At 39.8% G+C, this 26284-nt stretch overlaps 1 protein-coding gene across 6 annotated transcripts in view; it reads left to right on the forward strand.

Moving 5' to 3' along the window:
- MYO9A (myosin IXA) overlaps positions 1-26284 on the forward strand; it is a 198609-nt gene that overhangs the window by 49189 nt on the left and 123136 nt on the right. For all 6 annotated transcript variants that reach the window (XM_062000449.1, XM_062000451.1, XM_062000452.1 and 3 more), the window contains exons 3-5: positions 19612-19706; positions 24844-24906; positions 26154-26253. In XM_062000449.1, coding sequence (XP_061856433.1) covers positions 19612-19706; positions 24844-24906; positions 26154-26253 — 258 coding nt within the window. The remainder of the gene's footprint in view (positions 1-19611; positions 19707-24843; positions 24907-26153; positions 26254-26284) is intronic.

A 26284-nucleotide genomic window follows, 5' to 3' on the forward strand; every position in this document is an offset into this window, starting at 1 on the left:
CTACAAGACTTGTATCCACTTCTTCATCTAAAATAAACTTTGCATGCTTTGGAAATACACTTCTATGGTTTAATTTAAGGCTCTGAAAAATGTGAAGTTCGAAGTATTGAAGTTTATTTCTTCATTGCCTAGGATACGGCTGCAGAACCGGCGATGCTCAGAGGAATGTATTTGAATTATCAGGCTGAACTTGGCATTTCTGGGCCAGAGTTTTCTTGGTATTTGGAGGCCTCTGGGATAGAGGTAACCTTGCCAGCAGATCATAAATTTGAGCCAGACTTTTTTACCTTAGTCAGGAAATTCATGTTTGAGTTTTAAGCTGGGATTCACGGTGATCTAATCCCAGTATGCTGCCAAACCCAACCCGCAATTTCCTTTTTTTTTTTTTTCCATTTGGCGTTTTGTTGCTCTTCTTTGTTCTAGCCTTTGTGTTTGGGATCGCTTGATTCTCTCTCTGTGCGTTCATCCACTTTCGATTAACAGCTCCTGGAACAAAATGCTGGATGAATGCACACAGTCACCCTGCAAAAAGCCCCTCTGCTATTTGCAGGCATGCCGATGGGGGCAGTGAGCGGAGGAGCGCCTGATAGCACAGGCACCACTCTGCCGCATGTGTGGGGCAGAGCTGACCTGCTATACAGCAGGATGTGCTTTCCAGGAAAGATTATGATGAGTACATATATTTTAATTCTCCAAAGAGCAGGTAGAGGACAGCCTGTGGTGGTGTTTTGCAAGTATTGAGAGTTTGCCTTTGTATGTATATGTACAGGAGCACAGGCAAATGTGCATTGCAGATGTCATATAGAAGTCTGAAATAATATGTATATAATACTCACTGCAATAATATATGTAATATAATAGTAATATAATAATATAAACACAATCTGCACTGCAGATGTCATGTGGAAGTCCACAATAATATAGAATCATAGAAGGGTAGGGGTTGGAAGGGACCTTTAGAGATCATCTAGTCCAACCCCCCTGCAGAAGCAGGTTCACCTAGATCAGGTCACATAGGAACATGTCCAGGCAGGTCTTGAGACTCCACAACCCCTCTGGGCAGCCTGTTCCACTGCTCCGTCACCCTCATGGTGAAATAGTTTTTTCTTACGTTTAAGTGGAACTTTTTGTGTTTCAGCTTCATCCCATTACCCCTTGTCATGTAATATATGTAACAATTTAGTAATATAATATATACATACACAAAAATTTGCATTGCAGCTGTTCTAGAAAAGCCCAAAATAATTAATCAAGTAAACCCCTACTTGATCCTCTGGGTCATGGCTTAGTGTGAAGCTTAGCATCCTCCTTGTACAAAGCGTGATTTTAACTTAATTGTCAGGCTTCAGAGAATTCATGTGGTGATGGAAGGAAACCATTTTTTGCTATAGAAAAGCACATCTGTGGTGAGTACTTTGAAGACTTATTAGGAATTGAAAGTTTTCTGATATGTTAATTATTGCATCTGTTAATGAAAAGACAAGGTGTATTATATAATACTTCTTGAGTACAAGTGGCTCTGATGAACATCTGAAGATGCTACTCCAGTACATACATACATAATTGGGAGTTGAAAAGGATGTTGAAGCTAACTTAAAATTATACATGTTAAGTCAGTTTTAAAGGAGTGTAAGTGAATCCACTAAAATAGCAGCTGGTCAGTACTGGGATTATGAGCTGTAATTCTCAGCATGGTCCTCAGAGCAGTGCTGTTCGTGGATAGCTTGCCAGTATGCAACCCTGAACGGGGCAGGCATTTTTTTGTGTAGAAAATATGGCACAACAAGACTCATTTTTTTTTCTCCTTGCTTTACTTTTTCTACAATTTGAAGCAAAGTATATCCTGGTCCTACGTTCTCTCTCTTAATCACCACTGTATGGTTGCTTTAAATTGGAAAAATCTATTGTGAGAGGTTTTAAATTAGCAGCAAATGAGAACAAAAATATTGTGGAGAGAGCAGAGACCTTCAATGACCTTTCTTTCTTTGTGAAGTATGCCTAAAAATTCAACAGGGTAGGTCATATGCCATTTTAGTTGTGCATGTCTATCACAGAATTGTTTAGGTTGGAAAAGACCTTTCAACTCTTTGAGTCCAACCATTCCCCTGCACTGCCGCAGCTACCACTAAACCATATCCCTCAGCTACACAGCTTTGGAATCCCTTCAAGGACGGGGACTACACTAGTGCCCTGAGCAGCCTGTGCCTGACACGGTTTTGGAAAAGAAATTGTTCGCAGTCTCCAATCTAAACCTTCCCTGGTGCAACTTCAGGTTGTTTCCTGTTGCTCTGTCACTTGGAAGCAGAAACTAATCTCCCCTCTAGCCACAACCTCCTGTCAGGGAGTTACAGAGAGCGACGTTGTCTCCCCTCAGCTTCCTTTTCTCCAGGCTGAACATCTCCAGGTCCCTTTCCTTGCTTCCCATCAGACTTGTGCTTCAGACCCTTTCCCAGCAACGCTGCCCAGCTCTAGACAGGCTCCAGCACCCTGATGGTCAGTCAGTTCTTAAATCACTCATGATTTACTCCTACTCCCTGTTATCTCTTTGTCCTGCAGTTTGAAATGATAAGTAAATCCAGTCCTGCCCTTCCACTTATGCTGCAAATTTACGTAAACAAGGATACTTGCTTATTTTTGCCAGTGATGCTTTCTAAATTGCCATGTGTGCATGTACACCAACTCCTTTTCTTTTTTAATATTCTCAGAATAACAAGTGGGCATCCAACAGCCAGTAAGCCTAGCTTAATCTGGGCTTGGGCTGCTTCAGGAGGGATTACAAACCATAACATTGGCATTAATGCTGCAAGATGGGAGTGAAACTTTCCAAAGTGCTTACGCAGCACAAAGAAACTTTGCTGGTGCCTTTTGACTTGTGTGCTACTTTCTGCTTTGGGCTGTGAAGGAGAAAAATGTGGTTTCTAGAATTACATCATAATTACAATATTTGTAATAATAGAGTTGTGATATAAATAGCCTCATAGCAGAAGGGAAATACAGGGGTAATGAATGGGTGTGACCTGCCTGTCACTGTCTCGGTTTTTCTTTCTGGCTTGTGCAACCCTTCCCTCTCTGTAACATCTGGTTTTCATCTGCTACAGTAAAGCCAAATAATTGCAATAACACTGGGAGAAAACATAATGCTTTAAAAAAAACACCCTAACATACTGACGTTAGCCTGGTTTTCAAGTTGGGTTATTAGTTAAATTTATCAACCTGGGTTATTGACAGAGTAGATGGTGTCTCGGATGCTTGAGCAAATGCATCATCCGATGGACAACACAATTACAGCTGAATGAGGTCAGAATGCCATACTTTTCCTTGCAAGGGTCTGAAATGTTAAGTAACAGGAGTTGAAGTTATGAATTTTGGTGTCACCCTCAGCTGATGTCTCAGCAAAACAATGGAGCATGGAGGAGATGTTGCTGAGGGAAACACTTTTGGTGGAACTGGCCACAGTCTCAAAGGACTGAGTGAACGGCAATATCAGCCATATGAGATGTAAAAATATATTATGTTCTTAATATGTGCTCCTCAAAGTCTGATTAAGGTGGTCATTGAGACTAATTTTAATTATTACAAACAGCATGCCTCAGCATCTGATTTACCTCCATCACATTAGCAGCCCACTTCAACTGAGATTTTAAATTGCATTTTATTGATCTTTGGGCTTTTAAAGAAGTCTGTAAGCTCTTAGCAAGGCCTCAGGAGCTTGTAAATGGAGGATTTGTCCTGATACAAGCAGTATTGACCTGAGCAATCAGGTACTCAAGGAATATTTAGTGGTAGTTGGTTTTTTTTCTATTTAGCTTGCAAAACTCTTGTGGATTGTTCAGTCCTCTGTTTCTGCCCTCACCGTTTTTTTGTTACAATGAGAGCTTTGGTAAGGTATTATTATGAATAGGCAAAATATTTGTTATTTTTTTTTGTATTAATGTTGTCTGTTAAGCCAGAGAACTGTAACTGGGAAAAGCAACCTTTTGCATAACTAAGTCATCTTACCTGCTAACTTAACACATGAAGGATCTGTGAGAGCAAATATTGAGGTCTAAAAGAGCCATGAAATTTGTATTTCCACTTTAATGGTAGTAGTTTTTGAGTTGGTTCATGGTTATCACATCAAAAGATCTTAAGCACTATTTTTTTGTAATAGTTTAGTTAAATTTCTAGCTTTCAACTGGAAATTCAAAAAGTAAAATAGATTTGAGGTTATGATTGAGTTTTATACTTTGAGGGAAAAAGCTGCATTTCTGTGTATGTGACTTGACTCAAACCACATTTGAAGTGACTTGCCACTCCAGGTTGCCAGGTTCACACTTCATTTTGCTTTGGAGCAAAACTTCTTCAGAGAGGGATATGTGATTGAGGTGGGGTATTCACAGTCACTGAAAGTGTTTTCAAAAGGAATTAGGCAGATATTTTATTTTTCAGTCCCATCCTATTCCTCACTATTGAATCAGCTCAGTTTTAGTTTTGTGCATCTTGCTGTGGACCAGTGGCAGGGGTGTAGCTAAGAGGATGCGAAAGCTGAATAGTTCAGTGAGTCAATACAATGTGTTGGTAGTTCACCTTTGAGATTTTCGTACCTCTTTCTGTCTGTTACATGAGTTATCTTTGATGCATTTGTTTTCTAAAGTGGCACCGGAAGAACTGAAAATTAAGTAATAATCCCAAATCTTACACCTTATATTTTTAGACTGGCTCAGGATTTTGATGGTGTATTTATACCACCCATTCCAGGGAGCAGAGAGTATAGATGGGAACATCTTCAGGTGCTGTTGATACTGTTGATTACTTTGTAACTTAGATTTTGAAGTTCCTTAGCACCAATTCCATCTGGATTTTTTCCCATTTTTTTGTACAGTGGGATTTTTTTTCCATGCCTTATTTCAATTGTCACCTGGGTTTTAATTATTATAGTGACTTTAGACTAGGCAGATGATGAATTTTCAGTAGCTCCCATCTGCCTGGATGTCTTCCAAGGGGAGAGATGGGGAAGAAACAGGAGAAAAAAGGAGAGATAACCAGGGTAATAGCCTTGTGTATTGGATGCCGGAGGCCGGATGACCAAAGTCTTCCTGTTGAAATCCAGCCAGCATGAGGTAGGACAATCACACTGCTGTTCTCTTTGAGAATTATAAACAAGAGGATGAGGCTCAGCAAGAGAAAGAAAGGTTTCTTTCTGTGTTTTTTTTTTAATCAGTTTTTAACTCCCTTTTCCATTCATCATCCTTCTCCTGAATTGCAGGCCAAGCTATTATTTAGAGAAGAAGTGCTGGTTTCATAGGTGTTTAATTTTTTTAATGTAGGTTTTGGTTTTTTGTTTGTTTTTTTTTTTAAAGGAAATACCTTTAAAATCCTCTCTTCAAAGATTCAAACAAAATCCTCCTTAGCTACCACTAATGGTATTTCTGGTTGGGCTTTTATAAAGCTGCTTTGAATGAGTGAGCAGAACCAGCATCCCCATCTTTCCCATTCCAGGATATTCTCTCCGTGAATTCAGGAGGATTCCTTCCAGCGATGTCTGCTACATCCTGCATGCCTCTTAATATGCAAAAAGGAAAGAAAATAATAAGGAGCTTAAAAAAAAAACCCAACAAATTGATGAAATCCCAAATGCAACCAGAGTGGCTTTAACACCTTTTCAGAATGATATATTCTTTATTATTTTAGGGGCAGATATCTTTCAGCGCTACCTTCATAAAATCTTTCCAAATGGCTCCAAGCGATACGTGCTCTGACATTTTGGCTATACCTTGGCCACTGTGATCTCCTTGGTCTTCTCGGAACCTTCAGGTTTGGGTGATGTGTAATGAGACTAAACAGATTGTAGCCTGTCAATGGTAGCTTTACAGGTCTCTGTATGGAGTAAAGTTTGAGGAGGTGGATAAGATGTGATCAAGGAAGTGAGATCCTTTTTTTTTCCCCTGCTATCTCCACATACACACTCTCTACTAAATTTGATTAAAATAATACAAGCTATCATCTCTGTAGTTCTGCCTTCATTGAAGGGAGATCCAAGGTCTCAAAACTACGTGTTTTGATGTCATCTTGTCTCGTTCATTGAGAACACAAAAATTATGTCTTGGATCAAACATCCACCCCCTGGAAGCTCTGTATAATTTAAGGGTGGTATGAATGGGAACTAGAGAGCTGACATTGAGCCTTTGGGCATCACTCTTCTGCTTTCAGTCCTACAGGGAAGGATGCTTTGGTGATCCATCTCTGCTCCAGGAGCAAGTGCAGAGTGCTATCAGCTCCTTCTGTTGCAAATGCTGGTTCTTAGTTCATTTTTACAAACCAAGCATAATTACTAATGACCTCTTTATTCTGATGTGTTGCTGTGTATTAGGTCACGACTTGCTTCCAAATAATAGATGAAAATGTGGTTTCATGTAGGTTTTAAGTTACATAGTGCTTCTCAGCACAGCGAGTACTTGTTTTTGCCCTTCCTTTTTCACATTGCCGCACTCCTCTGGTTAAAGATCCTTTTCTTCCATGGAGTTCAACTCATGAATCTCTTTCCAAATTCAGAAAAACCCCGCAGTATTTGTACTTGAGTTTTGACGTTCATCTCAGCCTTGTAAAAGACGTATAATTTAAAGCTTGTTGGGTTTTCCAGCTATTCCAGTTAGTCCAGTTAAAGATATTGTGTCTGTTTAAAACATTTGTCTCTATCTGTATTCCACTGCAGCTACTATGATAGTAGCATTAGGTTGTGATTTTCATTTATTTACAGTATATTTAGTTACAGAAGAATTACCAAAAGGCTTAAACCCACTGTAGTGGTTTTTCAAAGCTTGGAAGAAGAAATGCTGGTCTAAACTTTACTGTTGAACTTCCAGGTTTCTTATAAAGGAGAGTTATACACTGTTAGTTTAATTACATGGTGGTGGAAAGAGAGTGTGTCATCTGAGTATCTTCTGAGTGGGGAGCAATCTGAGATGATCAGGCTGTATACTGGCAATTAAACAGAAAAAGGCATTAAAAAAAATTAAACATACAGTACCTGTGTGCTGGAAACCACTGCTTAAGGAAAACAGGTGAGAGAGAATTTAATGAGTGTGTACTCTAATGAAGCATTGCTTATTTGCATGAAATTAATTGGAAGACCAAGTCTGCCAATTGCTATTTGCTCTGACAAGCAATGCCCTGGAGAATTTTGCAAGTATACCTGCTGCATTTCTCCTACTATCAGCTGTGCGGAGTGTCACAGCATGAAATACTTGTGCACAGCTCCCCATACAGCAAAGAGAATGTGGCTCATTTATTCTGACCAGGTTATCATCTGTCTGTCCAACACACTGAATATTTTATCATTTAAATGTGGTTCTGCACATACATGTTATTCTAGTGTTTGGTATATTCTTGTAGAAAGCAAAAAGGTTTAAAAAGTTGTTGCTCCCCAAAACATTACGTACAAAGACTACAGAGATTGTTAAGTTAAATGCTATTAAATGCTTTTGGAGACTTTGATTTGTGCTGCAGTTGTTAGGCATCCACAGCAACACGGCATCCACCTCCCAATTCCCTGCTGCATGGAGCTCTGGATATCAGCTCAGTTGTGCAATTAAATGAACTTACATCTGGGAGGACATCGGCTTTGATGCTAAGTTTGGAAGACATATTACCACTGACAGAGGGAGATCTCAGAAGGAAGTTCAGTGGCTTTCAGCTGCTGCTCTAAAAATTGGGACGGTGTTCCTCCTTCTGCTTTTCTCCATTTGGGAGAATCTCCAAGGCAGAGTGTGTGGTTTGCACAGGCATTTTGCTCCTTGGTGTCTGAGTACTTGAAGTCTCGCAGCGATTTTGGATGTATGCAGCTACCATAACAATTATTACTTGAATACATCCTCAAGCTAATACATATGTGAAAAAAAAATGGAGAAGAATTAAGGTGCTCTTGAGTCTCCACTTTGTGATCTCTCTTGCTTGGCCAAGGTGGGTGATGAATTGCTACTGCTGCTGTAGGGAGAAGGAGCAGCAAGGGCTCTGCATCTTTGGCTTGCTGGCCAGCACATCCATGGCTGGGCATGGTTTGACTCCTGCACATTCTGAAAAGTAGGTGATCATTCTCCCAAGACACTGTCCTAACCACTCAATGTTTTGCAAGGCCGGCTAGGAAAAAGTGAACAACAGAAAAATATCTGCTTTGTTTTTGCACGTTTACTGCTGTATGGAAAGCTGGAGTACAAAATCTCATCGCAGTTCCCTTAATTTTATTAACTCAGGGCTTTTTTGTTGGATTTTCTTTTCTTTGAAAAACCAAAATGCTATTCTCAGAAATACCAGACTTGGCAGTTTTGAAGAATATTGTGCAAAGCTAAATAGGTGATTTTGGCAGGACAGACTTTGATGTGGAAGCTCATTCTTGGCTTGGAGACCTCTTGCATGACAAACTGAATTACAATGCCATGCCGATCTTGTGCTATGGGACATCAGCTGTTTTGCATTTACATTGCAGCTGTTCCTTTCTCTGTAGGTAACAGACAGTGCAGAATCATGTCTACTCCCAACTTAGTAACCTTTTTCAATTCATAGTTGGCATGGCTTTGTGAGGAGCCGCTTTTGCTTGTTAACAGAGGGAGGGGGCTGTAGTGCAGACCATGTAAAGAGTCCTTGGACTTTCCCCATCTCCTCGGTTCAGACCCATCACCAGCCTGGCTGGGCCCATCTGGTGCCTCTGCCATCACTATTTAAGGACAGGAATTTGAAATGCTTGGGAGGAGATGTAAGAGTGGTACAAGATGGAGGCAACTGTGCAGACCTCACAGTCAGAGAAGGAGGAAGGAAGGAAAGAGGAGCACCAGACCAGAGACCCCTCTGCAGCCCATGGTGAGAACACAGGCTGTACCCCTGCAACCCATGCAGAGCCATGGCAGGACTGAGAGCCACCAGCATCTCTGGGTGAGTGTGTCCAGACAGGCGAGAGACCCTGTGAGATGGCGTAGGTTGTGCTGCAGAGCCTGTGGGCCCCAGAGACACACAAGAGGCAGAGAGGAGCTGCAGCCCTTGGGATGAACACATGTCGGAGCAGCCCATGCAGGGCTGCCGGCTGTGTGAGGTACCCCGTGGAGGAGCAGGGAGGACTGGTGTGGAGCCCACCTGCCCTGAGGAGAGACAAACAGCAGAAGCCATCAGGAACAGGCTGACTGAAACCCCCATTCCCTGCCTCCCGAGTCATTGGTGGGGAGAGGAGAAAAAGACACTGGGATTAGGACTCTGAGCCTGGGAAGAGGAGAGGAGTGGGGAGAAGGTGATCTTAAAGGGCTGATTGTGCTCTTCATCATTGTGCCACTCTTGTTTTCTGTCCTTTATGTTTTGGGGGTTTAGGATTATGTTTTAATTGGTGGTGGATTAAATTATTTTCTGTTTTCCTCCCCAAACTGAGTAGCTTGGTCTTTTTTGTCTGGAACTAGAAGCAGCAATTAAGCCCTCCCTGCCCTTTGGGAATTCTTAAGTTCATGATACTTATGTCTAATCATGATCTTTTGTCCTTGGATGGGCCTAAACCATGACAATAGCAAATCTCTCTTATCATGACCTCAAAAACACCCACATTTAATACCTAAGCAGTGTCCACTGAATTGTCGAATTTTCAACTGTTAGGTAAAGCAAGATACATGTTCAAGCAGTTGCATCCTCTCCTAAGACAAATATCTGATAATAATAAATTGATTTTTGAGATCACTTTTCTGCTACTTAGAAATAATCAGTGCCAGACATTGTTTTCCCTGGTATTAATCAAATACTGTGGTTAGTGATAATTAATTTTTCAATGCTATGCATTGTTCCAACAATATAATTTTTCTCAGTGCTCTACATCGATCTCACTCCTGCAGGTGTTGAGGTCCATCCACAGTAGTCATTAATGTGACCATTCAAACTGTACTTAAAAAGGGGAAAACATATTTTTGTTAATTGATTGGACACTTGAAGCTGTCTGTGTCTACTGAAATGTTTTAAGTGCTGGAAAACATCAGCCTGTCAGAGCTGCTGTGGCATAAGCGAGTAATCCTCACTGTGTACGATGCATGTAAATTTGATGCTGCAGCTTAATAGCCCTTGAAATTTTGGATTTGCATCAAGAAGAGTTACAGATTATTTATATAGTCCCACAGAAAAGCAAGGAAGGGCTGGAGATGTGTATATTCATGTTTAACCTTGTCTTTACTTGCGCGATATTTATTGTGTTGATTCAATGTCAGAGCTTTGATCTGATGTTGGTTTTATTTATTTTTTAGAGGGGAGGGTGTGTATTATTTTTTGTCTATAACTAGCAAAAAGTAGCTGGCATCTAAGAGGAAGGATAACACAGGTAGAAGCCAAGCTGGGTCTCATATTACAGTGGTATGTTTTTGTTGCTACTATAGTGTTTTTGTTTTTCTTCATTACACATATTTCTCTTGTGAAAAGCAGAAAAAAAATGTGTGTAAAATATACACGAGGACTCCGTTCCTCTGCTAAGATGTTCCATATGGAAGGCATTACAGTAGGGACACTTTCGCCTTTTGGCTTGTGACATTGATTTTGGTGACACACCACAGGAAAACTTGTATTGGGCCCAGAGCAGTGAATGCTGCTGTTTGGTTGGGGGTTTTTTTTCAGCATTTTTGAGGCTATCCAAGTATGTAGTGGGAAGCCGAAACTTCATTTCTAAACATTTATGACTCCACATAGAATCATTATATTCAAAAAAGAAAAAAATAGTGTTTTGAAGGGACTTTCAGAGCCCTTCTCCAGGATCTGGAGGGTGTCTCAGGGTTGTACACCAGAAAAGATCTCTCTGCCTAAATTAAAGGCTGGTGGTTGGTGAGGAGGGGATAGAAGGTGATGGAGATGCCTCTCCAAGGGATGGGATCTCATGCCAATGGGTGAGGTTTCACTTACGTGTTAGCAGCTCCTTGACTCCAGTTACGGTTAGTGTTTCCATGGAGATGCTTCTCTTCAAGATCTCTCTAAAGTTTGATGGCTTGTTTCCAGACTTGCCCTTGGACTGAAGGATCCACAGCTCCACCACCCAAAGCAAGCAGTTTTGCAGCAAAAGCCACAGCCTTGACTTGGCGGAGCCATCAGGGATACCAACCTGTTATCACCAACTCTTAAAATAAGTGAGATGCAGCTTCAGCATGCACTTCTGAGTGCTACTAGAGCCATCACAAAGCGACAATAGAATGAAGAGCTTATGTAGGGCAAAATGTGTTCTCCCAAGGGAATGTAGTCTCCTGTACGGATGGTTTTGCATAATGAAGTTGTGTCTTAAGAAATAGTGGTTGTTTTGAAATGATGTGTGTTGTATCATTTGAAACATCAGTGTTTCCAAGACAACACGGTTCTGGCCAAAGGACACAAACCTTGTTACTTTCAGAAGTATGTGGAGCCATAGGTGAGGACTGCCTTTTTACAGCTGTCTATAACTCTAGATGCATGAAAAAGCTACAGAAGAGGCCTTGGAGGCAGCAATTTGCCCTTGTTTTCTGCAAAGCACTGAAAGACATGGGTGTTTATTGGGTTTTGGAAATGGAGAAGTCATCTTTTATTTGATGACGACTTTGCAGCAAGGGAGACCCAAGTGGTCAACAGCTTTGGAGACTGCAAGTCTCAGCGTTGAGAAAAGAGGTAGTTCTTGCACTATGTGTGTTGGTGTTTCCTTGTTTCAAGGGATGTGAGCTGCTGTATTACTTCCAGTATTTTTAAGTAAAGGAAATTGGTTGTAGTCCTGATACACTGCAGGGCTATTTCTAGTAATTACAGAGAATTTTTAGTTGCAGCATCATTGGTTTGTGGTGGGTGCATTGCTGTACTTAATCTAACTCTGTAAAAACAAATCATGCGAGGTATGGAAATGGTAGTATGACTTGATGTTGAATTCATGTAACCTATTCAATAGGTAGCTTAAATAGATAATAGAGGGTTTTTTCTGTCAGTGTTATGTGCAGTTTTGTTCTTTTATGGTAGCCTTATTATCTACCGGGAGGTGTAAAATCTCTTGAGTCACAACTTGTTTTCAGCTAGTTATTTTATTCCTCTGTGATTATTTTATTTCTTTATTGATATGAAAAAATTTGGAACACTGATTAAGGAGATATTTCTCCATCCTGGGACCTATCAGACATTTGCTATCTGAATTTCAGAGATGTAGTCAAGTTTGTTCTTTGTTTGCAGAACATAAGTGTCGGGAGTTGTAAGCATCCTCTGTTTGGAGAGACCACTGTAATAGCAGTGAGCTGCCCACCTTCATTTGGGGATACTGCTGTAAATCCAAAGCTAAACCTGAGCTGAAGATTTTTTTTCCACCAAAATGTTTGTTGGCTGATGTGTGCAAATTTGCAGGAAAACAATGTGTGTTTGTCTGCTCTTCTCAGGACCTTCCACCTTCCACATAAAAAAATATGCGTCTGAGCAGAGGCCCAGGGATGTGAGCCAGATCTTACGGACTGGCAGCCTCTCCCTCCAGGATCTGTCCATACTGATGCTTGCCAATGACCATCTGCCAGCTTAGCTGGGTTTCTTTTCCTCTTACAGAACTTGAATAGGAAAACTGTCCCTGTTTGGGAAGAGGACTGAAGTAGTAGGTTTTACTTTGGGTTTGGGGTTTTATTTTGTTGCATCATGGTTCCTTGAGGGGTTTTTGTTTTTGTTTTATTTGAGGTTTGGAGTTTTTTTTCTTAAAAGGGAGAAGCTGAAATGGGCTGATCCTATATTCAAGTATGGGAAAAGGAGGACTGTTCTGCAAATGATAAAGTGGTTGCCAGGAATAATGCAGATGCTAACTCTGATTTCTTACATGATTGAGAGCACATCTGTATTGGCAGAGCTTAAAATCTCCAAAAAAAGTGCATTGAAATTACTTTTATAGTACTTTATCTAAGGCATATTACTCTGTAAGTTTATTTAATGATACTCTTGATAATTCCATTGCATGCACTGGCACTTCTTTTATTCCATTAAATTGACCCCAAAACCTCCAAACCAGTGCTCTTCCATGAAAAGCCATTTTCTCCCTTATTTGTTGTTGGAGAGTGTGAAGTCTAAGTGCACAAAGACAAGTGGTCTTAACCAGTGCTGTATTTTAAGCCTAGTTACAGCAAAAGATTCATTGGTTAATTGTTCTGTGCCAGGATGTTTACTTAATTCAGTAGAGGGGGACATAAGGCCCTTGAATATAATCACAGAATGGTAGGGTTGGAAGGGACCTTTAGAGATCATCTAGTCCAACCCCCAGCTTGAATAGTCTCAGTTGTGCCTTGGTCAGGTTAATACAAATGTTTTCCAGTAATAAGACATTTTTAGTTGGCATAAACTATTTGTAACAACAACAAAATTAAGAAAGATGTTTTGTAGCCTGTATCATGAGTAGTATTTAATACTTAAATTATAAGAAGGTATGTCTGTTAATGCAGTAGAACTTATTTGGCTGCCATTCAGTAACTGTAGTTAGGAAATAAAGTATTTGATGTGCTTTGTAGTGATAGAATGTGGCAGAGTTTAATTCTGTGTACTGAAGGTGTCCTTAACAGTGGGATGAAGAGTTTTTTAACCTTCATAAATGCAACCGATGGTATGTTTGTTTGGAGTGAGGAGTCTACTTAAATATGGATTTGGACCTTGGGCAGTCTTTGCAATTTCCAGGACTCTTTATCCTTTGGACTTACTCCATCTGTAGTATTTGCAGGTCATGTATTTGAAAATTCCTTGATGGGGAAGGAATATCAAGGAGAGGACAGTGTTGCATCTTTTGGTTACTATGCCAGCTTAAAAAAGAAGCACTACTAATTTTATAGGAAGAAACAGAAAACTATGTTTTTCAGAAGCTTGTAAGCAAAAAATCGTGCTAATAGGAGACATTACAGGAAGCAAACACCACCAAAGAGATGTTCACCTGTGGTTTGTAGCATTGGATTTTGTTCTAGGCAATGTGTTGAAACATAGTTTGCACGTCCCTGATTTTAGTGCACCAGAATGATGAGGAGGATGGCTAAGTACTTGAAAAGCAAAGACCTGGCCAGGGACCTCCAGCATACATCTGATCTGTGCATGCTCAAAGTAGGTTGATTGGACTCAGGGTCCTACAGTTGCCATTTCTTGGCCTGAACGGGAGATGGATTCCAACTGTGGATCAAATCACCAACGGCTTTGAGCAGCCAATTGCTGCAGGGTGAGCTTGCAGAGCTTTGAGTGCTTTTAACTTTTTACCTGCAACAGACTTGTACTGAAAAGAAGGATTTTAACGTGTTTTTCTTTCTTTTGGCACAGCAGCAGCTAGAGCTTTGCAAATATTTTCTTTTAAAAATAGTGAGTTTTATTTCATGCAACCGCCATGCTGTGTTGCCAACCAAGAGATGCCATGGGAAGTATCAACTAAGTGGGGAGGTGCATAGAGGAGGAATACCTTAAAATGGGTTGTGAATTGCTCTAAATTTTATATAAATCCTGATGTGCATGGGAGATCTGGAGATTTTTAGAAATATATATGCTAATGTAGTCTTTTCAAACTGTACTTGCTGTTCAAGTTTTTCTGTTTATGTCAACAGCCAGGAGAAATGTTCTCTAAAATGTTGAAGAAAAACAAAAGATAAATCAGGTTTTTTCATTATAGACTTTGTGTTTAAACTGCTTTATCTTCATTGTGGTTTGAAATAGAAAGTTGGAGTTTGTCTCTGCAATATGCTCCAGTGGCCTGTTGGAGAAAACAATAATGAAAGAGCAACCCTTAAAAGATATTCAAGGTCCATGTTAAGCAGTTCAAGGTTGCAGGTCATTTTCATGAGACCTCTGCTCAAGCATCACAGCTCAAACGCTATAAATACCTTGTGACTTGTACGTTTTACCGTAAAAGCATCAATGGTATCATTAGGCAGCATGAAACATCTAGCCACAACCAAGACAATTAAAGAATGAGCGCTTGAACTTGTATTTCATTGCCATAAACTAGATATTCAGTATTATTGCTAGGCCAAGCAGAACAATGCCTTGAATGATTCACAGAAATGCTCTTATACTTAGCAGGAATGGAAGTTGTAGCTCATACTCTGAGGCTTTAGTACTTCTTTAAGTGCTTAGTGAGCTGAAATCTGGGGGAGATAAGTCAAAGTGCTATAATTTTAGCAATGCAATTCAAGTTTTAGCAGGTGGTCATCTACAGGTCAAAATGAAGTATTTCCCAGAGCAGATGCAGTAAAGTGAAGGGATTTATTTAGCAAGATTCTCATTTAAATGATATAGATACATTTTATGTTCTGGCCATAATTTAAGATATTTCTGTTAGAGCAATATAACACAACAAGAGTAGTGCTGGGAGCTTGGTTGCAGGGTGGATGGAAACAAGTGAAAATGATCTTTGTCATCCAGCTGTTGCAAGATGCAGAAAGGAATTCATAACTACAGAGAGTAACTTAAGAAGCCAGTGAATGCCTATGTCACAAAAAAAAAAAACCAAAGACATTAAAACTACAAAATGTAAATTTTATCCTGTGTCTTTTTTTTTCTTTCAGAATCAAGATATTTGTGATTTTTGGGTTTGATTTGGTTATTTTTTTCAAACATGCTGTATAGATTATTGAGAAAAATAATCTTCAAATTAAATTACAGGCAGTGTTTAAAATCACCACTCTTTGTGGAAGTTTGCCCTGGGTGTTGAATTCTTGCTCTTCCATTGTTTATATTATGCCCATCTAGCGCTGGTCCTGACCTTGTGTTGATGTTATTTGATGCTAAATATACTTTTCCTATGCTTCTTTCTTTAGTGCAGCCCCCCTGCATTAGGGCTTGGGCTCTTCAGATATCATATAGACTCTTGTCCTTTACCAACACCTATTTATGCTGAGATTTTAATTCACAAAAGTTCTTTTTAATTGCCAAAATTCAGACAAGTGTTCTGTTTCCTTGGCTGCTATACTGCTGGCTGACACTTTGAGTTTCCACCTGGCTTATACTGCTACATGCCATTCAGTCTTTATGAATGTACTTGATTCATGAATTCCAAAATTCACAGTAAACCAGGGAACATGAGTATTCCAGCAGTCTCTTGTCTGATATTAACCTATTTCTTGTACTTAGCATAAATGAGCATAACTAAACCTTGCTCCCAGTCCCTTCAGTGACCCATGGTAAAATACAACTGTTAATATAACTATTACATGATGGCATAGCCTGCATTGAGATTGAAGACGTTGACTTGCTTTTCTTCTGCTATGTTCATAGTCCAACTTTCTAAAAATTTTAATTGACCTTTCAAGTCAACAGGAAAACATTTTAGAACTCTTACCAGTTACTGCATTTCTCTGTCTCTGTAGCAAAGACAAAACTTTGTATTTTTCCCTCTAAGGGTGAGTGCTAGAGACTCATTTTAGAAGGGCAAGGCTGGGGACCTTAAATGTGCATGCAAAGGCATGGATTTCCACTAATGCTTTCACTGCAGAAACTGTTTTTCAATAGGAGAATGCAGTTGTTAGGAGAGTGCAGCTGTAGGAGAATGCCATTCGGTTAGGATTATCTATATAACAGCATCTTATTGCTATTGCCTTATGAAGACAACTCACTGCTGTTGGGAAGAGAACCTTATTTCAGAAAAAACATTAAAATAATCGTTATTCTCTGTAATCTGCCATTAGTCTAGATTGCATTAGTATTCAGTCCCAAAATGAAGAGACCACGAGCCTTCAGGATCAGATGAGGAAAAATGTAAAGTGTTTAGCCATGAAATTGTTAATGATTCATGTTTTCTCCGATGTCCATGTTAAGCACCTCTTTGTGCAGGAGGGTGGTAGGAGGCAGGAGGAATGGAGCCGCTGGTTTCTCTGTTGAATCCTCAGTGCTGGGGCCAGAGGGCCGCCCGGCCGCTACAGAGGAGTGTATTGAATTTTGTTTCCTTCAAAAAGTTGAGTCCTGGCCAGTAAAAGCTTTGGTCTCCCTGAGAATTTTAGGAATGCTGTTGCATTGGAGTTTTGTCCGTTGAGCTGCTCGGCAGCTTCAAATCAAGGAGTCAGTAAAAGGAAATAATAGGAACAGCAGATAAATTTAGGGAAGTAGTTATAACTAGTTTGGTAGCTGAGCTGTTATATTATGCCCCGGTTTCAGAATGATGTGCTGTCCTATTCAAGTATAAATAGATTAGGCATACATAAATTTAATTAATAGCACTTTTCTCTGTAGCCCAATAGTTCCATTAAAGAAATCTGATGAGTAAACCAAACAAAAATGTATGAAGTTGTCTCAAGTTAAACATCAGGCATTTCTTTAGCTGCTTGTTGGCCCTTCACCAACTTGCCTTTGCCATCAAGTCAGCCTGAAATTTTAACAAGACGTGATCCAAAGAGCTTTCTCATTTACATCAGCAATGAAGAAAAAGGCATGAAAGAGGGATATTATGGGTTACGATTTCTGTAGGTGTTTGAGTTATAAAATATAATGTGGTCTGGCAAGTTAATCCAGAAAAAAGCTCATAAAAAAGAGGATTCTCACAGTTATCCACTCATATGTTTGAAACATTTTTCCTGAGTAAATGTTCCCTGTCACAGAAGAAAAAAGATTTGTTCCTGGATGTGGCTCTTCCCAAATAAATCCTAATAAATAGACCTTATTTCTCTCTATGAGCTATTACTTAAGATAAAAGCACAGGGAACCAAACCAGAAAGTTCTTTTAATACTGTTTTGGGTTTTTTTTCCTTAAATTCTTTATTAAATTACATGAGAAGGCATTTAATATAGGGCTGCCCTCCATTTGTTCTGTTCGTATTGCTGTTGGCTCATTTGTTCTCAAGTGCGCAGTGCTAATTAGGTATATGCAAAATGTCTCATTGCCTTACTGTGATGTCTTAGATAGCAATTGATCCTGTTGCAAGAAAATGCTCATAACATAATGAATGTCACTTTAAACTAATACCTAGATAGATGCCAATGTTCTAACTTGGATTGAAAATCACAGTATTCTGCCTCTTACTTTGTCTCTGCTTGCTGAAATACCTGGAGGAGAAGGACAGGTAAATAATTTGGAAATGGTAAATAGCATCCCTTCTTTGAATGCCAAATTGCTGGTTTTGGAGAGAGGATGATGGGATGCCTGGATTTTTATTGCTTTTGTGGGACTTCAGTATTCACCTGGAGGTGTGGACATCTCTGACGCTCTTGGGAGAGTGGAGTAGAGGAGTGATAGTGGTCACAGGATTGTGGGGTCCAATAAATAGGCAGGAATTGTGAGCAGCCTGAAAAGCTGTGAAGCTTCTTTAGGGGGAGCATTTCATAGCTGTGTGACTGAAATAATCTCTCAAGTATAATCTGCTTGCTTGGCAGGTTTTGTCTATCCCAGAACTTGTTTTAGTCAACTAAAATGAATTCATATGCAACAGTTTAGTTTAAACAAATCCCTGTATTCAAATAGGGGGAAAAATTCAAATAGTCTGTTAGCAAACCTCCTAGGATTCTTAAATCATTAAACATAACCAGATTGTGAAATAAATCTGCTTGGGAAGATAAAAGTAGATATGAGAGCATGTATCACATAGGTACTGAAGGTGTTGAATGCCTTATTGCCAAGATTTCATTTAATTTGGCCTTTAACTTTGCAACTAAAAGCAAAAAATAAATCTGAAAAGGTCATTTGAAAAGTTTTGGATTATAGTTGTAAAGCCCTTTAAGTCTTTTCTAATAAATAGTTGAGTAAGGGATAAATCTATTGGGAGCTTGGAGCTGAGCTCTGATATTAAGCCTCGGCACACGCTGTATTTGTAATTGTAATTCAATGTCCATACACAAACAACTCTTAGAAATGATCTTGCGTAAAATTACCTTAAATAAGTTTGGCTTAGAAGAAAAGGTGAATGATTATCAAAACTGGTTTAATAAATGAAACATTAATTGGACCTGGCAGCTTGACAGATTCTGTCACCCTGAGCCAGGTGATTATTGAAGTGATTTAGACAGTGCTGAAAATTCCAGTTTTCAGTGAAGCTGTGCTGCAGTTCTTAAAGGTTTCCAGTAGCTCTTCGGAGGTTTCTTTTAAATGGCAATAAATGACTCTCTGTATTAGGTACCTCAGTGTGGCAGGTTTTTAATAAAAGCTTTACATAATAAAGACTTAACAGCATTTTGATTTTGGGAAACAACAGTAGCAAATTGAAATGACAGTGTCTGGAATGTTGAAAATACTCTGGGTTATGCCAGTGCTATATATGACATTTTCTAACATCTGCGTAGCCTTCAAAGCATTTTTCCTCCTAATTCCATATATAATTAAAAAGCAACTTCCTCTAGCACATTAAAATTTATAGTCAGGTTGGAGCAGTGTACTTTTACATTTATTTAAATGAATAAAGCCTAGCCTTAGTATAGATTATAATAACTTCAAATATTAAATCTCTCTTGTACAGCTTACCACTTTATTTTTCAACAGTGTTTATCTCCCCTTCATGAATACCAAATTGAAAACGAATATGGTCCTCGGAAGCTCATCATATTATTTTGTAGACCATTCAAGTAACTTTCACCACACACTTTTGTTTTTTTGATTATACAATAGCAAAATCCCCAAAGTTAAGTTGTTGGTGAGGTGCATATAAATAAGGCAAGGTGGTGGCTTTTCGAAAGTAATAATTGATGGCACGTCTCTTTTCACAGGCTTTTGGAAATGCAAAAACGGCACATAACAACAACTCAAGTCGCTTTGGCAAGTTTATTCAAGTGAATTATCAGGAGACCGGCACTGTACGAGGGTAAGTGGGAACTGGGTTGAAGCTGCTGTGCTCCTGCCTGCACAAGGGGCCTAAATAGGCTGTTTCAGGGGGTACACAAAAAAGAAGGTTAATTCTTTTGCTCAGTATGTTTCCCAAAATAGAGAGGCGACAAAAAAAAACACACACCAAATGCTTTTAGGATATTTAAATCCAGTGGTATGAAAATGTTGACATTTCTGAGCTGCACATTGAAGCATGAATACACCTGAACTGTCTTCAAGCCAGTTACTTAATCATGATGTCAACTTGATAGTTAAGCTGAAATCAAACTTCTCTTAAGACAGCAGGTAAGGCAGGAAAGCGGAATGTTTAAGCTTGGATGGGTTAGGCAACTGGAGCATATGGTAGGAAGCAGGGGCTGAGTGATCTGGGGGGGATGTTTAATCTCCAGCTGCCTGAAGAGCCAGACTCTTCTTGATCGCTGTCTAATTCCCCATATGCTTCTGTCTCTACCCTGAAGTCTCTATTCAACTCTGACCTTGATCAGTTAGCACCTCTTTTTTTCTCCTGGCCATTCCAAGGAGGTACTCATTTCCACCCTAGTTCTCCACAGTTTAGTCTTCTGCTACCCAAAGCTCATGGGACATACTGCTGTGACTCAAACCTTCCTTCTCTTGAGGAGGGCTGCAGCAGCAGTACTGTATGATTGGAAATCTTCTGAGTGGGCTTACATAAGCCTGACTTTCTCTTCGGCTTTAGACAATTTATACATCACGGGGTCGTGACAAAGTGACTCAAGCTAGCTCTAAATGAGCAGGGCTTCATTAACTGTGCTTTCACCCAGGTTAATTAACGCAGTTGGAAAACTGAAGAGTAGAAGTGGCATTCCAGGGGTCATGTAATTTCTGCAGCTAGCTAAGAGATCTCTTGCTGGGACTTTGTTGTCATTTTAGACAATTGCTTTTAAGGTTTTTTCTTTCTTATTTTCCAGCAGAACAGTATTACACAAATAACTTCCATTAATTTTTCAAATGAACTTGAGTACTCTGTGTACCTTCCCACTTTTTTTTCATCCTACATCAAATCTGATGTTATTTTTATTTTTTCCCCCTTCTTTAATTCTGGTGAGTAGTTCTCTTAAAAGGATCAGCCTTACTTTTATTTTTCTAATACCTACTGAAAAACAGGGTATCAGGAATTCAATAAATTCCTTAACTATTTATTATCTCGACATGCTATGTCAGCTCTGTGGATGTGGTGCAAGTAATGTAGTACTCCTATAGTTCATACAATAAGAGGAATTTTCTATATTATTTTAAAAAAAATGTGCATTCTTGGTCTTCAGTTGCATGGTGTGATGTGACTGAGCTTTGCTCCAAGTTTGCAGTGCCGTCTCAGTGCAAATAAAAAGACATTGTAAAAAAACCTGTGATCTCTTCCTGGCATGTGAGATCACAATTTTTGTCCATAGTCTTACAAAGAAGATCACAAGTATTTTTTGTTGGTGTTTTTTTTTTTTAAACTTAGCATAGATTTTAAGCACAACCTGAGTCAATTCTCATCCTACATTCTGCATATTATTTTCTTTGTTAATGTAACTATACTCTGAAATCTCAAATCAGAATTTTACTCTATTCGAAGCCTGGAAATAGCAGTTGGATATTTGTTTACAAAACCTATGAATATAATGACCCAAAACTTGTAATAGCAAAGAGATTTAGCAGCAGCCACCCCATGAAATGAAGTCTTTGAAGGTACATTTAAAATTGATAGAGCATGAGCAATGGCTACAGTTAAGTGTGTTCCCATAGGCTTTATGATTTTACACTGTTGTGCTTGATGATAAGTGAATTCTGGAGGAAGGTCTTTGCAACCTGTTTAGTCTTCCTCAGATGATCAAAAGCCTCAACATCTGACATGTTCCATAAAATTGCAGAAGAGCCAGAGATGAGACATTTTAATTAAAAGCAACAGTGCACTGGTATAATGGGAAGTCTTTGCAATGGCAGGAAGCTGTATCTCAAATACCATGAGCTGGAGCTTTCAAACATGCTGTTCTCGGGTGGCCTGCATGTTGGTATTTGTATATGAGATTCAATCTCAGATTTCAGGTGATGTTACCTAGGATGCCAAGTACAGGCTGTCTTATGTGCTTAAATGGATATTTCACATGAAATCATACTCCTAGAACTCCTATAGGTAGATTTGACATTACTGACAACAGTGAGTAAAAAGAAAATATTTGGAGACATCTACTTTTATGTTGGTTTTTCTTTTTACTATCCTATTACAAGAGGAGACATACATTCTTCTTGAGACATGTATTCAGTATGTCTTTGGCACAAATCAAGGAGTGTTTTACCAAAACAGCATGTTAGTTGCATCTACAAAAAAAATCCCACAACAAAAAAACCACCACCAACAACAACATAAAAATTTGCCCTGATTTAAATAGTGGTTTGGACCAGATGACCTCTGGAAGACCTCCCCAGTGTAAGTTATTGCATGAGAGTGAACTGAGGGGGTGCTATAACAAGAGCAGAAATCACAGAGGAAGGGATGAAATGTTAAGGACGGTGCACATGATCCAATTTTCTGTATAGCAGAGTGCCAAGCTACACTCCTGGGATGGGAGTGGAATCTGGGCCATTCTGATACCTTTTTCAGTCAGTGAAAATTTCTGCAGTGAATTTATGGCATGACTTGGAAAGGCAAAAATCGTCTGAGGTTAGAAAGGGGACACAAAAAAACCTGTTGGTGAGGAATATCCATAGACTATTCTTGGCGTCCTTGCAGGGAATAAGCAAGTGCTGTGTTCAGGTTTGGGCCCCTCAATCCAAGAGGACATTGAGGGGCTGGAGTGTGGCCAGAGGCAGGCACCAGAGCTGGGGAAGGGTCTGGAGCACAAGTGCTGTGAGGAGCAGCTGAGGGGCCTGGGGCTGTTCAGTCTGGAGAAAAGGAGACTCAGAGGACACTCAGGTTGTGGCCAGGGTACAGTTGGTCTCTTCTCACAAGCTACAAATCACAGGACAAGAGGAAACAGCCTCAGGTTGCATCAGGGGAGGTTTAGATTGGAGACTAGGAACAGTTTCTTTCTCAAAAGGGCTGTCCAGCCCTGGCATAGGCTGCCTAGGGCTGCAGTGGAGTCTCCATTGGTGGAGATATTCCAAAGCTGTGTGACTGGTGAGGCTGAGGGACCTGGTGTAGTGGTAGCTATGGCAGCGCTGGGGGAATGGTTGGACTCAAAGAACTTAAAGATCACTTGACCTCATGAGGTTCAACAAGGACAAGTGCAGAGTCCTGCACCTGGGAAGGAAGAACCCCTTGCACCAGTACAGGCTGGGGGTCGAACCGCTGGAGAGCAGCTCTGCAGAGAGAGACCTGGGAGTTCTGATTGGTAATAAACTAAACATGAGCCAGCAATGTGCCCTCGTGGCCAAGAAGGCCAATGGCATCCTGGGATGCATCAAGAAGAGTGTGGCCAGCAGGTCAAGGGAGGTTCTGGTTCCCCTCTACTCTGCCCTGGTGAGGCCTCATCTGGAGTCCTGTGTCCAGTTCTGGGCTCCTCAGCTCAAGAGGGACAGAGAACTGCTGGAGAGAGTCCAGCGCAGGGCCACCAAGATGATCATGGGACTGGAGCATCTTTCATATGAGGAAAGGCTGCAGGAACTGGGGCTGTTTAGTCTGGAAAAGAGGAGACTGAGGGGTGATCTTATTAACATTTACAAATATCTAAAGGGTGGGTGACAGGAGGTTGGGACATCCCTCTTTTCTATAGTAGCTAGTAACAGGACAAGGGGTGATGGGATGAAGATGGAACACAGAAAGTTGCACTTAAATATAAGAAAAAACTATTTCACTGTGAGAGTGACAGAGCAGTGGCACAGGCTGCCCAGAGGGGTTGTGGAGTCTCTTTCCTTGGAGGTCTTCAAGACCCGCCTGGACGTGTTCCTATGCGACCTGATCTAGGTGACCCTGCTTCTGCAGGGGGGTTGGACTAGATGATCTCTAAAAGTCTCTTCCAACCTCTACCGTTCTATGATTCTATGATTCTGTCTTTTCCAACATGAATGATTGTGATTCTGAAAGGAAAGCTTTCTGGTACACATCATATGGAAGAATAATAATACTGCTTTGCTCTCTGCCTTTCTTTTCTCCTCCTATCCATTAAGATTATCCTGTTGGGGGTTGGCTATGCCATTTCCAGTAGCCTCTCCTAAGAGCAGCCATAAGAGTTGTCACCAAACCTCTGCAGCACATCCAAATGATTTGTTTTATATTTTAGTGAAAGAGGAGGTGAATTACAGAGATACAAGTGATAAATAGGTCTGTCTTCCACATCTGGAGACTGTGGTGGAAAAGCAAATGTAGAGGCACTTCTTGTCCTACCATGCCCCAGGTTTGTTGGGTTTCCCAATTCATGTGTGGCTGGTAATGTCAGTGCCACGTCACTGAGCGTCTGTGACTGGGAAAAGCACAGCGACATCAGCAAAACTGCCAATTGTAACTGCAGTTTCTAAATCCCTATCATTACTGGTTAGTATTGTTTGGAAGAAAAAAAAAACCCAACTTTTGAAACTTGTTTTAGCTCTACAAGCTTGAAAAAATATATGTAAATGGAACATGTTTATTATAGAGGCTCTTAGGAGAAAATGTAAACTACAATAAGGAGCTTTTGCAATTATTTATTTTTTGACTGTAGTCACAAGTTACTAACCTGAGTTTTTGTTGAGAAGTGGCTCTCTGCAAAAGGGAATGATAATTTGGGGACTGATTCTGCAGCTAAATCTGATCTTGTAAACTTTTGCACCCAGATTTCTCGTGTGCAGAAATCTTGTCTGCAAGCAATTTGAATTTACTGGCTTCAGATTAAATAGGTATACAAGTTTCTTCATTGCTGTCAAAATTTCCCCCTATGCTCCCTGCCCATAGGCTAACACATCTGAGGTCATGTTTTTCATATCCAAGTTAGTGTTGGCTTTGTATCAAACCAAAAAAAAACTCAAAAGCCAAACATAATATTGGGCTTGTTCTGCCTAGGAAGAAATTTATGTAACTAAGTGAAACAAGGCTGAAACTTTTTTGTGCGTGCAAAGAGTGAGAAGTCCCAGTAAAGCTGTGTTCGTTTAAGTTGAACATTGGGTCAATGAATAACGCTCCTATTTTTTCCTGCCAGAGCTTATGTTGAGAAGTACCTCCTGGAGAAATCCAGACTAGTCTATCAGGAGCAAAATGAACGGTAGGTGCCTAGATTTTGCTTACAAGGTTGATTTTGACTTCTGTATGTGCTGATGGCATGACAAGGATAGCTTAAAACCTGGGTTGAGCTGGCATGGAGAGATCAGGATTTTCCCGTTCCTGACCTTGTGCTTCAAAGGTAAATGATGCATTTTCTCTTTTACTGTTCAGGGAGGAACACGCTACCCAGGAAAAATCAACTCCATTGTTTTATTGACAGTTCTTGATACATTTTCCATTCTCTGTATGATTCACGTCACATGGATTATTATGTACCAATTGTTTTCTTGTGCAACTTGTAAGCTATTTAATATCTCATTTGAGAAGAGGGGGAAAATGTTATTTTAGTGCTGGTTTACAGTTTTAGTGCAGGTTTACATCAGAAGGGCCTCTAGAAAAAACTAAAATTCTACAGACAACAAATTTAAGCAATTTTTTTCTTTCCTAATGGCAACGTATTTGTTACATATTCCTCTCAGAGTAATTATTACTCTGATTTAAAATAGATTTGCTGCTTCTAGTTGCTTTTCAACCCCTGGCACTCCTGTCTGTTTCCGGACATTGTGTGAGAAGTTTTCTCAAACATTTATGGACTAATCTCAAAGTTAAATAACACAGACAACCTCAACAGAGGTACTCTTGGGTGTTGCAAGATGATTAAACTTGGTTCCTCTTGGAAAACATCCAACATAAAAGCAAAGTTTTCATTTTAAAAGTGCTGCTGTGCTATTAGTGTTAATCTGTCTTAGAGTTGTCTTAACGCAAAACAGATGAGTGTCACCTGGGGTGTTTTTAATATCAGTAATATTCAAGTATTTTGAATATTTGAGGAGCCATAAAATTTGAAGGTTTTTCCATTCTGTCTTGCAGAACTGGAACTGCAAAAGCATTGCTTTTTTAATGGAAGATATTAAAAATAAAAATAATACCTGCATTGCAAGGAAATATGCTGTTTTGTTTCTAATAAGTAAGTAGGTATTGCACATGTTTCTGGAAGGAAATGTAACAATGTTGGCTAGGAATTTATTCAGTATCTTCTAGGGCAGTGAGTGTATTTGGATGGAGAAGAAGACTCTCCATGACTTAATTTAATCTTTTACATCACTGCAAAGTGGGAATGGGCTGTTTCTAGTGTTCAGGTCTGAGTTGGGAAGCTGGAAAATCAGGTTATGAGGTTTACATGCGCTTCTCTGCTTAATGCTGTTGTTTATTTTAAAGTCTAATATCTCTTCTTTTATTCGTCACCAGGAACTACCATGTATTTTATTACCTTCTGGCAGGAGCGAGTGAGGAAGAGAGATCAGCGTTTCATCTGAAGCAGCCTGAGGAATATCATTACCTCAACCAGGTGGGAATACTATACAGAAATCCAATATGTG

This window comes from Colius striatus, chromosome 7 (genome assembly GCF_028858725.1).
Source record: "Colius striatus isolate bColStr4 chromosome 7, bColStr4.1.hap1, whole genome shotgun sequence".
NCBI lineage: Eukaryota > Metazoa > Chordata > Aves > Coliiformes > Coliidae > Colius > Colius striatus.